The following is an 18,810-nucleotide window of genomic DNA, read 5'->3' as shown; positions in this document are numbered from 1 at the left end:
AGTGGTAGGTCTACCGGGGCGGTTATGTTTTCCTGTCCAAGATCACATTTCAAAATCTGCTTAATAGATGACTTAAGGTGCATTTCTTTTTTATGAAAATTGTCTCTGAGGAAAAAAAAAATAAAACAAATAAATAAATATATTATTTTAAACAAGGATTACAAGGAAATTTTACAATATTTAAAAGGAAAAAACATCTTTTGAATAATTATGAGCAAATCCGCCAAGATTTAGTTTTACAAATATGTAAACTTCCTATGTGTGTATATTGCCAAACATTTAAGATTGTCACCATTGCAGGTGAGAGGAGAAGCCATCTGTCCCTACAGAGAAGGCCGGGGCAACTTCCTGAGCAGTGTTTGTTTGCCTGCATGGACTGTGGGTCAGCAGGGAAATAATGTTTGTTGATTTGTCAAATTCTAAACTAGCCTGTCCCACCTAAGCTGAGAAACATGATAAAAAAGCATACATTCAAAAATTCCCATTTACTTACTTGGGGCATTTTCCTAACATGTCTCCCCAGCCCCTCCACCCAGCCATTTTGGTAATGATATTATGTAGAGGGACTTTGGAATTACCCCTTGGCTTTGGTTTTTAACATTGCAACTGAACAAACCATAAGACTTCTGGATCTGTCCATTGAAAGTGAAGACATTTGACCATAATGCAAAGCAGCACATTTGGCAAAACCAAACACAGCATATTAGCACAAACTTCTCAAACCATTTTACAATCACTCGAGTCAATCATTAAGTCTTCGCTATACTAAAGTAATCTAGAATCACAGTTTAGGCCATCTGTGCAAAAGCTAAAGCTTGGCCACAATTGGTTCATGCAGTTGGACGATAATCCCAAGCACACCAGCAAACTTACAACAAAATAGCTGCAAAGAGAAGAATCAAAGAAAAGCTTCAATAACCCAGTTAAAGCCCAGACCTTAGGTCAGCAAACCTCAGCCTGTAAAGAAGAGTGAGCCAAAATTCCTACACAACAATGTGAGAGACTCATAAAATCATAGAGAAAATTAGGACTTCAGCTCATTGCTGCTTTAGGTGGTTCTATAAGCTAATGAATCATGGTGGTATTGAGGAAATTAAGGAGCTCAAAATCAAAAAAAGATGAATGGTTATAGGACAATTTACCTTTTTCCTTCTAACTCAATAGCGGCAGCTGAAGCATGTGTCCAGTCAAATGCTCCGGTGCGGTCATGCAGCCATCTGGTCAGTTCCATGATACATTTCTCGTTCAATTTTAATACAACAATTTCTTTAAAGCAATTTGAGGCAGAAAAAAGCTGGTGGAGAACAGACCCAATGCTGATGTCTATCAAAAGAGTACCTGCAATTTGACCTGTAAGGAAATGACAGATTGTGGTATTTCCAAAAATTATTACAAGAAGAGATTTCCCTTTTTTCATCAAAATGATCTAGTTTTGCCTTTTGGCACTACTTGGGGAAAATAGCCTAATATGTCATGTTGGGAAGTCCAAACTATATTTTAAAATTAAAAAATGGTTCTTTGATTTGACTTTTGTCATTTAATTGCATAATCTACAATGCAGACCACTGATATAAAATCAATTGTAACATTGCACACTCTGCCTAGGTATTCTGAAACCTGAGCATTCAAGGATCACATATCAGTGTATTCTTGTGAATTGCACCAGGTCACATCTAAAGTAACACATAACCACCTATCCTTTGAACTTGGCTATTAATCCCGATTTCACTAACATTTTTTCAGTTGTTGTTTCTCTTTTACTTACAAGGCTTAGAGCATACACTTGTTAGTGACAGTACAGTAGTCTCCTGTCATTGTGCCAATTCAGCAAGCTGGGCAGCTGGGGACACCTGTTCTGACCGGCTCCTCAAAATAGGTCCAATAATAGGTAGAAGAAGAATCATTTAACCTATGAGAGTGCTGATCTTGGATTCCATTTCTACTGTTAGTACATTATTTAGTTAGTTTTGTTATATCTACTGACATATACTGTACATACCACTGCTAAACTGGTAGTGAAGATGTGCCATTGGAAATTTCAAAGTATCATCTCCAAAGATCATGTCCTCCTTGTTAGAGAAAAATGTATCAATATAATCTCTGAAATCCACTCCATGTATGTGATAGAATTTATATGTTGCAGAATTCATTGTCTCAAACAGCACTTAGTTCAACTCTTTGGTTTCCCCGTTTTCTATAAACTTTCCAATATTGGAGTATATTTTATATCCATCTAGAATTAATTTGTTTTGTTGATTACTGTGTAATTTTAAATAAAATACATGTTAATTTTAAATACAAAACAATCATGAGGATTCAGCTGACTAACATATGATTACCTGATAAGTGTGTATAACTTAAATAGTGAAGGATGAAATGTTTTTAGCTCATCATCAATCACTAATGCAATATAATTACTTTATCATATTCAATAGAAAAAATAGATAGATAGTTAGATAGATAGATGGATATTCATATATTGTAGGTATGGTACTTTGGTTCTTCTTTAAAGACATTGCAAAATGATCTGTTTTCTACGGTTTTAATTAAAGCAGATCTAAATTCTAACAAAAGAATGTAGCTGTTGACAGCCGCAGATCTTCACTTCAATTTCACATGAGCAGGAACTTTCACCGGACACGCAGCCTCATCCAAGATGATGGCATCCCACACCGCTATGTATGTCAGTAGAACAGGGACAGCATTGGTAAGTGTCATGGAGAGCTGGGTGTAGAGCATCATCAATGCCACACAGAAGTATGTATTTCAATTTTATTGAATGGAGTACTGACAGGCGGCAGCAAAAGCAGGAGAAGGAGGAGGCGGTGGGCCCTGAGAAGGAACGGGGACCGCATTGGTAACTGGCATCTAGAGCTGGGTGTACTGCATCTTCAATGTCACACAGAAGTGAGCAATAAAATTATAGTAAATAGAGTACTGACAGGCGGCAGCAGCAGCATCAGGAGTAGGCGATGGGCCCTGAGACAGAGAGACCTGAGATGGAGCATGGACCGCATTGGTAACTGGCATGTAGAGCTGGGTGTACTGCATTGTCAATGCCACACAGTGTGTGTGTAATACAATTTTAGTGAATGGAGTACTGACAGGTGGCATCTAGAGCAGGAGGAGGAGGCGGTGGGCCCTGAGAAGGTGCGGTGGGGGGGATGCCACATTGGTAACTGGCCCCTATAGCTGGGTGTAGTCCATCGTCAATGCCACCCAGAAATGTGTAATACAAATATCTGACATTTGTAATTAAACGTAGAAGGGTCAAACCAAGATGTTTTGTGCGCCAGCACTGTTGATGTGGTCTGTGGTGCTTGAAGCTGTTGGAAGGTAGACGATATTGCTAGTTTGCATCATGAAGTCGATGACATGAATGCCAACCCTCAATCTTATCCTAATTTGCCACGCTAACTCCTGTGTTAGCTCCTGTAACTGCTGTGCTGGTTCCTGCTGCTGCTGCAGAAGAAGAGCCTGCTGCACTTGAGGCCCCTGAGACCCAGTCCAGAATACTCTCCACATGACGTGGCTGTATGATTGTAGTACGCTCTCTCTCAATAAATTTACCAGCATACCGGTGCTCCGCACACATCTCAGACCTGTTTGAAAACTTGTGCTGCTGCCTCCAACAGTTTGCTGCTGCTGCCCTACAGTGGCGGACTCCCGGGGAGTATGCCCCCTGCCAGATGTGCCTGCCTTCCCATTCCATGAAAGTGGTCCCATTTCTGTGCTGCAGAGGGCTAAACTTTGAACCTTTGTTGAGGAGTTTCATATTTTCAGTTTCCCTTTTTTAACTGATTGCTAAATTTTGTTTATATTTATTAATTTTGAACTGGGTAAATGTATTAGTATGTGATCCAATATTGACATAATATTCACAAGTCTATGATGGAGGAATCAGCCGAACCTAAGATACATAATTTATATATACCAATATAATAGCTCTTTTACAAAACAATTGCTTATCATTTTTAAATATCAGATGAATGATTGCAATGTATATATATTTACAAGCTAGGTCAGGTATCTGTGTTTTTATGGGATTTATGTTTTTTTTAAATGTATAAATGCAATAAATATAAATAGCTATAGGACATAAAGTAAATGTTGATCAAGGAAATATCCAATATCCTTTCAGAATCAAGAAAGTTTTCATTCATTTTTTAAGGCTACCTTACTGTCCCATGGATGAAATGGGGAATGTATTATGTTTTTATCAAACTTTGTCTTTTTTAAGCCATCTGACTATGAAAAGCACATGGCTTGGGACAGCTCAGATGGGGAAGGCAATTTTATTGCACAAAGCTGTTGCTCATCACAGGGATCCCAGTATAAGGAGGAGTGAACAATTGATAAGTAAGAAACATCTTCGGGACCTGGCTTTGGTGTTTCCACAACAGATTTACAACCTTTCTTAGACATTAAAATAGTTGCAGAATACAAGTCTTGTTTAGAGTATGTGCAATGAGGTGAATCATTTTCCTGATATTTAGAGTGTAACCTTTTTAACACTTCCTATCGGGGGTAAAATGCCTTGTTAAACCTATTTAATGTTTTAGTTGTTTGGTGCTAAGTTTATAACACTGATGTTATTTGTCTTTTTTTGTTTAACAAAATAGTATTTGCTGTTACCATTTACAAATATTTCAGTACAAGCTACGTACACGTCAGATGGTTCTCATCCGATAATCAGCTCAGGGATGATATTGGACAAGAATCTGGTGTATGTACAGCACTCGTCGTCCGAACGACTGTTGTGGTGAATCCAAGGACTATGGATGAGAAACAATCATAATGAGAATGAACGGGCGAGAGCGCAATGGGACCAGTATGGGAAGTCTCTCTAATAAGAGTGGTGATGGTGACAATTTTTACATAACAGAATTTCATTTTTCGAACTTGCTGATATCACATACCCCGGCTGAATACATAATAAAGGTTCATCATTGGAAATGTCACAGAATCCTTTCCAAAGACCTTTATTTGCTTGTCACAGAGGTAGAGTTCACGGTAAATTCTAACATAAAATTCATGGACATAGTAGAATTTCTTTGGAACAGAATCCATCTTGTAGACAGTTTAATTTCATTTTTTTGGTTTTCTCTTTCTAGTATACCTAACGTATCCAGGAGATCAGTTTATATTGTTTAGGTAAATCTAGTTCAATGTTGTCTAACCTTTGTTTATTATGTTCACACACCTGTCCCAGGTAACTCAATAACTCTTTCTTTTTAGTAAAAGACAACCTGTGACTGTACTTATAATTCATTTTTCCCCTTCTCTGCCGGACTATTTGCAAATAATTTTTTAATTTATCTTACTTGTTAATATTTTTATTTAGGTTTTTTAGGTTTAAAATTTAAAGTTGGGAATATCCCCTGCCTAGTTCTGCAATAAAGCCCTGCCTGATCACAAATGTTTAAAATTGAACTGTAGTATCAGCTTAGATAATGACAATGTTATTGCTGAATAATCAGCCACACAGTGGAAATGTATTGGAAAAGTGATGAGAGATGAAGCAGTTAAAGTTTATTATTTGGCATTTCCCTTGTCATCACGTGGTTCTCTTGGTTCTATATGCTCTGCAGACAAATCATGGCTAGTGAGGGAAGGGGGTGGCATGGTGCTGAACATAGCTGTTTGAATCTTGCCTCAGAACTCCTGAACAGACCTAAGACCTTATTCTTGGAAATAATTATGCAAATGGGTGAATGTTAGTCTAGAGTTGACATTCCTGTCCAGATTGCATTTAAACCAGACTGCCCTCAATACCATTCACATATAATACTGAGCATGTTAGAAAAGACTGAAATCTAATGAATAGAGCAGGGCTAGGGACAGATAGAAAGAGGAGAGAGGCTAAATGATGGGGGAGGTCTACCAGCCAGGAAATGAGTTTGTCTTTATCTTGCTGCAGCTCATAATGTACATTGGACATGATTTATTAAAGCTGTCATAAACTGGAGAAGATAAACTATCATGGGAGTATCTGGGTGATCCAATAAATCTGTAATCAATCCCTTAAAATAGCTTGCTTTTAGTTGGCCAATATTTTCAAATCTGGACCACATAAATTCACGGTTTCTTGAATGACCAAGGTTCTTCTATGATAGTCTTCTTCAGCCTTGGAAAGTGTTAATAAATCAGATGAGAATCTCACAGTGTGCAACAAAATCAGAGAAAACCTTTTCACATCAGGAGAGAAGCCGATACACCGCAACACCGAGTCAAATGCAATGAGGATGATGTTTGAAAATTCTATTCATCACCATAGTTTATTTAAACCAAGTAGTATAGCTTTTACTAATTCTAGTGACTTTAAAAATGTTACTGGATGCAGGACCACCAACATAAGGTAGAGAACACTGTGACTTGTCATACAAGTTCATTTAGCACAGCCCTGATAATATAATATATCTTGTATGTTTCCCATATAAATTACATACTTTAATAGTAACATAAGAATGATTTAAACCTAATAATTAATTATTCAATTTTATCCATGTTCTGATACAAGGAACACTGTAACTTTACAGAGGTTACAGAGAAATAGATTGATAAGGTTTTGTTTCTGAAAGCAAACCCACCACACATTTATTTTCCTAAATATTTTAATTAAGACAGCAGCATTCATTAACACAAATACAAATAGATAAAATGCAATTAAAAAAATAAAATTAATGCAAACTAACATTCTTGAATGAAACATAAGAGGTGCTTGGAACTAAGAAAATTCTGACTAAATCAAAATAAAGAAAAAAAGCTAAATTTTTTTTGGGGGGGGAAATCAGTTTCTTTAAAATAGTTGGTAGTGGTGGTGTAATTACCGCTTGGCATCAGGAACCATTGCCTGGAACAGGTCACAAATTCAGGAATGGTTCATTGATGGGAAATGACCTGCTTTCCAAAAACTCATTTTCATCACTCTCACCAAGTTCCCATGTCTTGTTAAGAACACTTTTATCATTCTTGTCTGACCCTAACCTAGAATATGCCAAAAATTTGCCATCAATGGCTGCTATCTCTACCTGCTGTTTTATGATGATACACTACTACTACGACCACTATCATCACCACTACTGCCACCAGCGAGCTGCAAAACCAAGACACGCAATAGCAATCCTGCCACTATCACTTCTCTCCTCCTTAGTACTTCTCTGGTATAGCTCCTCTAAAATATAGAATTTGTGTCATCACACAGCTTCTCTACCTCATAAACTCGTTTTCTGTGATTTACACAATCTGCTGGTCTCTATTTCATAAAACTAAGGATTACTGACTTAAAACAAAAGAGCTGTTTGATAGCCCTTTCTCTCAGACAGAGTGGGTACGACTATTGTGGAGGAAGCGGAGGTACCCTGGCTCCGGGGTAATGGATCATTTTCATCTCCCCACTATTACAGCTTATGAATGAGCCAGCCACAAGGAGTGAAGCATGGCTGGAGGGAATCTGCCTCTCCTGGTACCTTTTGAAAATATTTATAACGGGACCTCTTTCTGTTTGACATCACTATTGGTAGTGTTCCAAGTAATGGTGCTGCTGATGCCTTCCTTCAGCTCCCCCGTAGTGTGTGAGTTTGAATTTTTGATCCCGACACAAGTTGTCTTGGGTCAATAATCCACTAATTGATATTGGTCTCTTTTGAGGCCTTCTACCATTGCCAGTCTTATTTGGACTTGATGGTGACTTTTTTACACTAGCGCAATGTGCCGGCATGCTAACATTCAAACTATGAGAAGAACTGGCAAATTTTATAAGCCAACAATGGGAAAAAATTGCTTGTGTGTTTCTGCAAATGCTATAAAATGCTATATGTCACCAAAGTGTGATGGAGTGACATCAGTCCTCAGTAGAAGACAGAGAAAGGTGTCCAAACTTGGTTGCCTGTTTTTGGCTGATTATTTATGTAAGCATTTAGAAAATAGGCAAACAAAAATAGGCAAAGTTCAAAAAGTCCAGCATAAGTCTAAATTGCCTGTTATTTGCATATGTGTGACAGATAAACCGTCACACATATGGCCCAGGGTGAGATTCTCCAGGAGTAATACCATGTTTGTGTGGTTAGGTTGGGTAACATTCTACAATAGAGTGGTGTATTTATATGCTGAAGCACCCCGCAAGTTATGTGGGTAAAAGTAAATCTTAAAGAGTGAAGATTCCTTAAAAAGTGCAAAGAAAGGGAATGGCCCAAAATATATGAGAAGAAGCAGATGGGGGAGAGAGAGACCTGTGGAGAAGCTTTTCTTGCTTGTGTGCATGGCAAAGCCAACGCTCAGGATGTACTGTGGATTAGTAACATTCTAAATTTTGAAGCTTGATAAACTAGACATTTGGGTTGGAATTGACGCTGGCCATTTTTCCATGAACACATCTATTTAGCTCAGCTACAAAAGCTATAACGATTCCTGACTGCCATTAGTAGATCACTGATTAATTCTTCTGGTTGCCTATAGAAACTCTTTAACAATGAGTTGAATACTGCTGGCTCTAGTCACCTACTTCCCCTTGCATGCAACAATGAAAAAAGTAGCCTTATAATCTGCGAGATCGCCAACATTGCGTCTCCTTTGCACTGCACAGTAATCAATGACTAAACCCAGCTTACAGAGGGCATTTTTCACAAAATCCTCGTTGAGTTTCAAGCGATGGACCCTTTCCTTTCCAACGATAACATATGTTGCCTCTAATACCCCAAAAAGTATCAGCTTGCCTCCGGGTTTTAGCAGCTTTAAAATCTTCTCAACATTTTTCATGTATTCATCTTCATTTTGACTGATGGATTCCAGTAATACCATACTAATAATGCAGTCAGCAAGTGGTAGGTCTACCGGGGCGGTTATGTTTTCCTGTCCAAGATCACATTTCAAAATCTGCTTAATAGATGACTTAAGGTGCATTTCTTTTTTATGCCACTAGTGGCAGTCTCTGCCATCAAAACTGCAGGAGACCGCATTGCTAGTTGGCATCATGACCTGGATGACATGTTATGAATGGTACCCATAAACTTGTGGAGAAGTAGCGCGGTGACATTAGGATGGAGGACCAGAGATGGAGTGAGGGTAAGCGAGAGCAGTAGCAATGTGTGGCCTCTGGTCAGCTATCGCCAGGGAGACAGCATTGGTAAGTGTCATGGAGAGCTGGGCGTAGAGCATCATCAATGCCACACAGAAGTATGTAATTCAATTTTATTGAATGGAGTACTGACAGGTGGCAGCAAAAGCAGGAGAAGGAGGAGGCGGTGGGCCCTGAGAAGGAACGGGGACCGCATTGGTAACTGGCATCTAGAGCTGGGTGTAATGCATCGTCAATGCCTCCCGGAAGTGTGTAATTCAATTTTAGTGAATGGAGTACTGACAGGTGGCAGCAACAGCAGGAGGAGGAGGAGGCAGAGGGCCCTGAGATGGACCGGGGACCACATTGGTAACTGGCATCTAGAGCAGGGTTTACTGCATCGTCAATTCTACACAGAAGTGTGTATTACAATTTTAGTGAATAGAGTACTGACTGGTGGCAGCAGCAGCAGGAGGGGGAGGCGGTGGGCCCTGAGAAGGTTTGGGGACTGCATTGGTAACAGGCTTCTAGAGCTGGGTGTAGTGCATCGTCAATGCCACAGAGAAGTGTGTAATACAATTTCACTGAATGGAGTACTGACAGGTAGAAGTAACAGCAGGAGGAGGAAGCGGTGGGATGTGAGATGGAGCATGAACCGCATTGGTAACTGGCATCTAGGGCTGGGTGTAGTGTACAGTCAATGCAACACAGAAGTGTGTAATACAATTTTAGTGAATGAGTACTGACAGGCGGCAGCAGCAGCAGCGGGAATAGGCCCTGAGGAATAGGGGATGGGCCCTGAGATGGAGCATGGACTGCATTGGTAACTGGCATCTAGAGCTGGGTGTACTGCATTGTCAATGCCACACAGAAGTGTGTAATACAATTTTAGTGAATGGAGTACTGACAGGTGGCATCTAGAGCAGGAGGAGGAGGCAGTGGGCCCTGAGAAGGTGCGGGGGTGCCACATTGGTAACTGGTCTCTATAGCTGGGTGTAGTCCATCGTCAATGCCACCCAGAAATGTGTAATACAAATATCTGAAATTTGTAATTAAACGTAGGAGGGTCAAACCAAGATGTTTTGTGTGCCAGCACTGTTGCTGTGGTCTGTGGTGCTGGAAGCGGTAGGAAGATAGACGATATTGCTAGTTTGCATCATGAAGTCGATGACATGAATGCCAACCCTCAATCTTATCTTAATTTGCCACGCTAACTCCTGTGTTAGCTCCTGTAACAGCTGTGCTGGTTGTTGCTGCTGCTGCAGAAGAAGAGCCTGCTGCACTTGAGGCCCTTGAGATCCAGTCCAGAATACTCTCCACATGACATGGCTGTATGATTGTAGTACGCTCTCTCAATAAATCTACCAGCATACTGGTGCTCCGCACACATCTCAGACCTTTTAGAAAACTTGTGCTGCTGCCTCCAACAGTTTGCTGCTGCTGCTGTCCTACAGTGGTGGACTCCCGGGGAGTATGCCCCCTGCGAGATGTGCCTGCCTTCCTTTGAACCTTTTTTGAGGAGTTTCATATTTTCAGTTTCCCTTTTTTAACGGATTGCTAAATTTTGTTTATATTTATTTAATTTTGAACTGGGTAAATGTATTAGTATGTGATCCAATACTGACATAATATTCACAAGTGTATGATGGAGGAATCAGCCGAGTCTAAGATACATAATTTATATATACCAATATAATAGCTCTTTTACAAAACAATTGCTTATCATTTTTAAATATCAGGTGATTGGTTGCAATGTATATATATTTACAAGGTAGGTCAGATATCTGTGTTTTTATGGGATTTATGTTCTTTTTAAATGTATAAATGCAATAAAAATAAATAGCTATAGGACATAAAGTAAATGTTGATCAAGGAAATATCCAATATCCTTTCAGAATCAAGAAAGTTTTCATTCATTTTTTAAGGCTACGTTACTGTCCCATGGATGAAATGGGGAATGTATTATGTTTTTATCAAACTTCGTCTTTTTTAAGCCATCTGACTATGAAAAGCACATGGCTTGGGACAGATCAGATGGGGAAGGCAATTTTATTGCACAAAGCTGTTGCTCATCACAGGGATCCCAGTATAAGGAGGAGTGAACAATTGATAAGTAAGAAACATCGTTTTACAAATATGTAAACATCCTATGTGTGTAAATTGCCAAACATTTAAGTTTGTCACCATTGCGGGAGAGAGGAGAAGCCATTTGTCCCTACAGAGAATGCCGGGGCAACTTCCTGAGCAGTGTTTGTTTGCCTGGATGGACTGTGGGTCAGCAGGGAAATAATGTTTGTTGATTTGTCAAGTTCTACACTAGCCTCTCCCACCTAAGCTGAAAAACATGATAAAAAGCATACATTCAAAAATTCCCATTTACTTACTTGGGGCATTTTCCTAACAGGTCTCCCCAGCCCCTCTACCCAGCAATTTTGGTGACAATATTATGTAAAGGGGCTTTGGAATTAACTCTTGGCTTTGGTTTTTAAAATTGCAACTGAACAAACCATAAGACTTTTGGATCTGTCCATTGGACAGATGAGACCAAAGTGAGACCATAATGCAAAGCACCACATTTGGCAAAACCAAACACAGCATATTAGCACAAACTTCGCAAACCATTTTACAATCACTCGAGTCAATGATTAAGTCTTCACTATACTAAAGTAATCTAGAATCACATTTTAGGCCATCTGAGAAAAAGCTAAAGCTTGGTCACAATTGGTTCATGCAGTTGGACGATAATCCCAAGCACACCAGCAAATTTACAACAAAATAGCTGCAAAGAGAAGAATCAAAGAAAAGCTTCAATAACCCAGTCAAAGTCCAGACTTTAGGTCAGCAAACCTCAGCCTGTAAAGAAGAGTGAGCCAAAATTCCTACACAACAATGTGAAAGACTCATAAAGTCTTAGAGAAAATTAGGACTTCAGCTCATTGCTGCTTTAGGTGGTTCTATAAGCTAATGAATCATGGTGGTATTGAGGAAATTAAGGAGCTCAAAATCAAAAAAGATGAATGGTTATAGGACAATTTACCTTTTTCCTTCTAACTCAACAGCGGCAGCAGATGCATGTGTCCAGTCAAACGCTCCGGTGCGGTCATGCAGCCATCTGGTCAGTTCCATGATACATTTCTCGTTCAATTTTAATACAACAATATCTTTAAAGCAATTTGAGGCAGAAAAAAGCTGGTGGAGAATAGACCCAATACTGATGTCTATCAAAAGAGTACCTGCAATTTGACCTGTAAGGAAATGACAGATTGTGGTATTTCCAAAAATTATTACAAGAAGAGGTTTCCCTTTTTTCATCACAATTATCTAGTTTTGCCTTTTGGCACTACTTGGGGAAAAGATGTCATGTTGGGAAGTCCAAACTATATTTTAAAGTTTAAATAAATGGTTCTATGATTTGACTTTTGTCATTTAATTGCATAATCTACAATGCAGACCAGTGATATAAAGTCAATTGTAACATTGCACATTCTGCCTAGTTATTCTGAAACCTGAGCATTCAAGGATCACATATCACATTGTATTCTTGTGAATTGCACCGTCACATTCAAAGTAACACATAACCACCTATCCTTTGAACTTGGCTATTAATCCGGATTTTGCTAACATTTTTTCAGTTGTTGTTTCTCTTTTACTTACAAGGCTTAGAGCATACAATTGTTAGTGACAGTACAGTAGTCTCCTGCCATTGTGCCAATTCAGCAAGCTGGGCAGCTGGGGACACCTGTTCTGACCGGCTCCTCAAAATAGGTCCAATAATAGGTAGAAGAAAAATCATTTAACCTATAAGAGTGCTGATCTTGGATTCCATTTCTACTGTTAGTACATTATTTAGTTACATTTTTGTCATATCTACTGACATATACTGTACATACCACTGCTAAACTGGTAGTGAAGATGTGCCATTGGAAATTTCAAAGTATCATCTCCAAAGATCATGTCCTCCTTGTTAGAGAAAAACGAATCAATATAATCTCTGAAATCCACTCCATGTATGTGATAGAATTTACATGTTGCAGAATTCATTGTCTCAAACAGTGCTCAGTTCAATTCTTCAGTTTCCCCGTTTTCTATAAACTTTCAAATATTAGAGTATATTTTTTATCCATCTAGAATTAATTTGTTTTGTTGATTACTGTGTAACTTAAAACAAAATACACAACAATAATATTACAAAACAGTCATGAGGATTCAGCTGACTAACATATGATTACCTGATAAGTGTGTATAACTTAAATAGTGAAGGATGAAATGTTTTTAGCTCATCATCAAAGATAGATAGATAGACCACTAGTGGCAGTCTCTGCCATCAAAACTGCAGGAGACCGCATTGCTAGTTGGCATCATGACCTGGATGACATGTTATGAATGGTACCCATAAAGTTGTGGAGAAGTAGCGCGGTGACATTAGGCAAAAGGATGGAGGACCAGAGATGGAGTGAGGGTAAGCGAGAGTAGTAGCAATGTGTGGCCTCTGGTCAGCTATCGCCAGGGGGACAGCATTGGTAAGTGTCATGGAGAGCTGGGTGTAGAGCATCATCAATGCCACACAGAAGTATGTAATTCAATTTTATTGAATGGAGTACTGACAGGCGGCAGCAAAAGCAGGAGAAGGAGGAGGCGGTGGGCCCTGAGAAGGAACGGGGACCGCATTGGTAACTGGCATCTAGATCTGGGTGTAATGCATCTTCAATGCCTCCCGGAAGTGTGTAATTCAATTTTAGTGAATACTCTCCACATGACGTGGCTGTATGATTGTAGTACGCTCTCTCAATAAATCTACCCGCATACTGGTGCTCCGCACACATTTCAGACCTTTTAGAAAACTTGTGCTGCTGCCTCCAACAGTTTGCTGCTGCTGCTGTCCTACAGTGGCGGACTCCCGGGGAGTATGCCCCCTGCCAGATGTGCCTGCCTTTCTTTGAACCTTTTTTGAGGAGTTTCATATTTTCAGTTTCCCTTTTTTAACTGATTGCTAAATTTTGTTTATATTTATTTAATTTTGAACTGGGTAAATGTATTAGTATGTGATCCAATATTGACATAATATTCACAAGTGTATGATGGAGGAATCAGCCGAGTCTAAGATACATAATTTATATATACGAATATAATAGCTCTTTTACAAAACAATTGCTTATCATTTTTAAATATCAGATGAATGATTGCAATGTATATATATTTACAATCTAGGTCAGGTATCTGTGTTTTTATGGGATTTATGTTCTTTTTAAATGTATAAATGCAATAAAAACAAATAGCTATAGGACATAAGGTAAATGTTGATCAAGGAAATATCCAATATCCTTTCAGAATCAAGAAAGTTTTCATTAATTTTTAAAGGCTACGTTACTGTCCCATGGATGAAATGGGGAATGTATTATGTTTTTATCAAACTTTGTGTTTTTTAAGCCATCTGACTATGAAAAGCACATGGCTTGGGACAGCTCAGATGGGGAAGGCAATTTTATTGCACAAAGCTGTTGCTCATCACAGGGATCCCAGTATAAGGAGGAGTGAACAATTGATAAGTAAGAAACATCTCAGATGGGGAAGGCAATTTTATTGCACAAAGCTGTTGCTCATCACAGGGATCCCAGTATAAGGAGGAGTGAACAATTGATAAGTAAGAAACATCTTCGGGACCTGGCTTTGGTGTTTCCACAACAGATTTACAACCTTTTTTAGACATTAAAAGAGTTACAGAGAACAAGTCTTGTTTAGAGTATGTGCAATGAGGTGAATCATTTTCCTGATATTTAGAGTGTAACCTTTTTAACACCTCCTATCGGGGGTAAAATGCCTTGTTAAACCTATTTAATGTTTTAGTTGTTTGGTGCAAAGTTTATAACACTGATGTTATTTGTCTTTTTATGTTTAACAAAATAGTATTTGCTGTTACCATTTACAAATATTTCAGTACAAGCTACGTACACGTCAGATGGTTCTCATCCGATAATCAGCTCAGGGATGATATTGGACAAGAATCTGGTGTATGTACAGCACTCGTCGTCCGAACGACTGTTGTGGTGAATCCAAGGACTATGGATGAGAAACAATCATAATGAGAATGAACGGGCGAGAGCGCAATGGGACCAGTATGGGAAGTCTCTCTAATAAGAGTGGTGATGGTGACAATTTTTACATAACAGAATTTCATTTTTCGAACTTGCTGATATCACATACCCCGGCTGAATACATAATAAAGGTTCATCATTGGAAATGTCACAGAATCCTTTCCAAAGACCTTTATTTGCTTGTCACAGAGGTAGAGTTCACGGTAAATTCTAACATAAAATTCATGGACATAGTAGAATTTCTTTGGAACAGAATCCATCTTGTAGACAGTTTAATTTCATTTTTTTGGTTTTCTCTTTCTAGTATACCTAACGTATCCAGGAGATCAGTTTATATTGTTTAGGTAAATCTAGTTCAATGTTGTCTAACCTTTGTTTATTATGTTCACACACCTGTCCCAGGTAACTCAATAACTCTTTCTTTTTAGTAAAAGACAACCTGTGACTGTACTTATAATTCATTTTTCCCCTTCTCTGCCGGACTATTTGCAAATAATTTTTTAATTTATCTTACTTGTTAATATTTTTATTTAGGTTTTTTAGGTTTAAAATTTAAAGTTGGGAATATCCCCTGCCTAGTTCTGCAATAAAGCCCTGCCTGATCACAAATGTTTAAAATTGAACTGTAGTATCAGCTTAGATAATGACAATGTTATTGCTGAATAATCAGCCACACAGTGGAAATGTATTGGAAAAGTGATGAGAGATGAAGCAGTTAAAGTTTATTATTTGGCATTTCCCTTGTCATCACGTGGTTCTCTTGGTTCTATATGCTCTGCAGACAAATCATGGCTAGTGAGGGAAGGGGGTGGCATGGTGCTGAACATAGCTGTTTGAATCTTGCCTCAGAACTCCTGAACAGACCTAAGTCCTTAATCTTGGAAATTATTATGCAAATGGATGAATGTTAGTCTAGAGTTGACATTCCTGTCCAGATTGCATTTAAACCAGACTGCCCTCAATAACATTCACATATAATACTGAGCATGTTAGAAAAGACTGAAATCTAATGAATAGAGCAGGGCTAGGGACAGATAGAAAGAGGAGCGAGGCTAAATGATGGGGGAGGTCTACCAGCCAGGAAATGAGTTGCTCTTTATCTTGCTGCAGCTCATAAAATACATTGGACATGATTTATTAAAGCTGTCATAAACTGGAGAAGATAAACTATCATGGGAGTATCTGGGTGATCCAATAAATCTGTAATCAATCTAATAAAATTAGCTTGCTTTTAGTTGGCAAATATTTTCAAACCTGGACCACTTAAATTCACGGTTTCTTGAATGACCGAGGTTCTTCCATGATAGTCTTCTTCAGCCTTGGAAAGTGTTAACAAATCAGATGAGAATCTCACAATGTGCAACAAAATCAGAGAAAACCTTTTCACGTCAGGAGAGAAGCCGATACAACTGCAACACTGAGCCAAATGCAATGAGGGTGATGCTTGCAAATTCTATTCATCACCATAGTTTATTTAAACCAAGTAGTATAGCTTTTAATAATTCTAGTGACTTTAAAAATGTTACTGGATACAGGACCACCAACATAAGGTAGAGAACATTGATTTCTTGTCATACAAGTCCATTTAGCACAGCCCAAATAATATAATATATCTTGTATGTTTCCCATATAAATTACATACTTTAATAGTAACATAAAAATGATTTAAACCTAATAATTAATTATTCAAAAAATTAAGTATTAATTGAATTAGTTACTTTTATATTATCTTTATCCATGTTCTGATACAGGGAACACTGTAACTTTACAGAGGTTACAGAGAAATAGATTGATAAGGTTTTATTTCTGAAAGCAAACCCACCACACATTTATTTTCTTATATTATCTTATATTAATCTTAATTAAGACAGCAGCATTCATTAACACACTTCAAAAGTACAAAATGAACATTAAAACATTCAAAGTAAAAAAAAAAAAGCAGTTTTTTTTGCTAAATGGTAAGCAAAGTATCAAAAGCAGCAACATAGATTAATTAGGATAACACACAAAACAACAGCCTCTCCTAAAAAAATAAAATAAAGTTGAGGATTTAATGTTAAAAGTATTTTTAATGTGTATATATATATATATATATATATATATATTTCCTTATTTCTTTTTTTTATTATAATAACTAAAATAATTACAATTTTTTATAGTTTAGTATATACATATATATACATGTGTGTGCTTGTGACTTTTGTGTGAAAATCTAGTCCGATGGCAAAGCCGAGGTTTAGCCTGAGGAAAGGTGCAAGATTTACCCCCAGGCTTTAAAATATGCCTATTTATTAGTGCATATAGATGTTTTAAACATTTGAACAGCACAAACATTTTTTTTTTAGGGCTAAGGGTAATATGTGTGCCATTAGAAAGAATGCTTATTTAGAGGAACAGTGAGTTTAATGCAAGCTCGCCAGTGTGAAACTGCCAGGGCTGCGTGTATTCATTGGAGCGATCGCTTCAGTTGATAGATTCTGTGCGAGTATGCCAGCGCCTCGGATTTGGTTGATAAATTGATTGAAGGCCTCTGATTTTGGATCGCAAATACGAATGCGTTAGCGAGCTTCCGATTTTGCTTGGTGAATCAGCCTGTTATGTTTAAATAGAATAGACTTTGAGGTGCAGGACTGTGCTTGGAATTGTTATAAGCACATTCAGATGTTGCAAGATAGTCCAATCAATAATCTTGAAGAAAGCCGACAGCCTTTTATTTTTTCTCACAAATCCAATAATCTACCCAACCTAATGGATGCACTAAGGAGTTTCCCCCTTTTCGTGAGATTCTGATCATATTCACTATTTAGGAATACGTATTTCTGCTGATTTGGGCAAACTATTGCAAGCTACTAAGGCCAGATTTTGTTTCTAAAGGAAGCCCCATGTGTTTGTTGTATCTACTATTGTAGTTTTATATAATCTTTGTTCTGATAAAGGTGACACTGTAATTGTCCTGAAAGACATCAGTTATAGAGAGAGAAAAAAAGGTTTCATTCTTGAAAGCAAAAACACCACTCATTTACCTTCCAAATAATCTTTATTAGGGCAGCAGCAATCATTAACACAATTAGAAATAAATAAATCTCTAAAATTTAGCACAAGAGGTGCTCAGAACCATAAAAACAGGACTGTGATCAAAATCAGATTAAAATGCCTATTTTGTTGGACAATCAGTTTCTCTAAGTAGCATTAGGAACCCAGGACAGTATGGGGTCATTCTGAATCTATTTATATGATCAACATGTTCACTTCTAATTCTGCTCAGAAAATATATATATATATATAATTGTCCCTTTAGAGCTACAATCAAATGCTGCAGTTTCACTTTGTGAACAGTCAAATAGTTCTCCCCATTGTTGTTATAAAATTATGCTTATTTTATTATGCCTTGACTGTTCTTCTTGATGGAAAATCAACTACATTGCCATTTTTTAAATCTATTTTTATGAAACATTCCTAAATTTCCTAAAAGACAGGAATACAGCCTGAAAACAGAAGATTGAGTATATGTACTCTCAGACAGAGTGGTAATGATTGTTGAGGAGGACACAGAGATACCGCCAGTCATTACCATCATTACCATCATGGTATGATTTCACTGTCTTCATCTTCCATTACCATCATGGTGTGTTCTCACTGTCTTCATCTACCATTACCATCATG

At 38.0% G+C, this 18,810-nt stretch overlaps 1 protein-coding gene across 1 annotated transcript; it reads right to left on the bottom strand.

Annotated features, from left to right (window-relative positions):
• Positions 1-8,499: 8,499 nt before the first annotated feature.
• LOC140340434 (indolethylamine N-methyltransferase-like) lies at positions 8,500-13,096 on the bottom strand. The gene is given in 3 exon segments (XM_072425632.1): positions 8,500-8,916; positions 12,086-12,300; positions 12,946-13,096. Coding segments are annotated over 3 exon segments (783 nt in total).
• Between the last annotated feature and the right edge of the window lie 5,714 nt (positions 13,097-18,810).

Source organism: Pyxicephalus adspersus, chromosome 11 (genome assembly GCF_032062135.1).
Source record: "Pyxicephalus adspersus chromosome 11, UCB_Pads_2.0, whole genome shotgun sequence".
NCBI lineage: Eukaryota > Metazoa > Chordata > Amphibia > Anura > Pyxicephalidae > Pyxicephalus > Pyxicephalus adspersus.
This window is presented reverse-complemented; position numbering and strand designations above follow the sequence as displayed.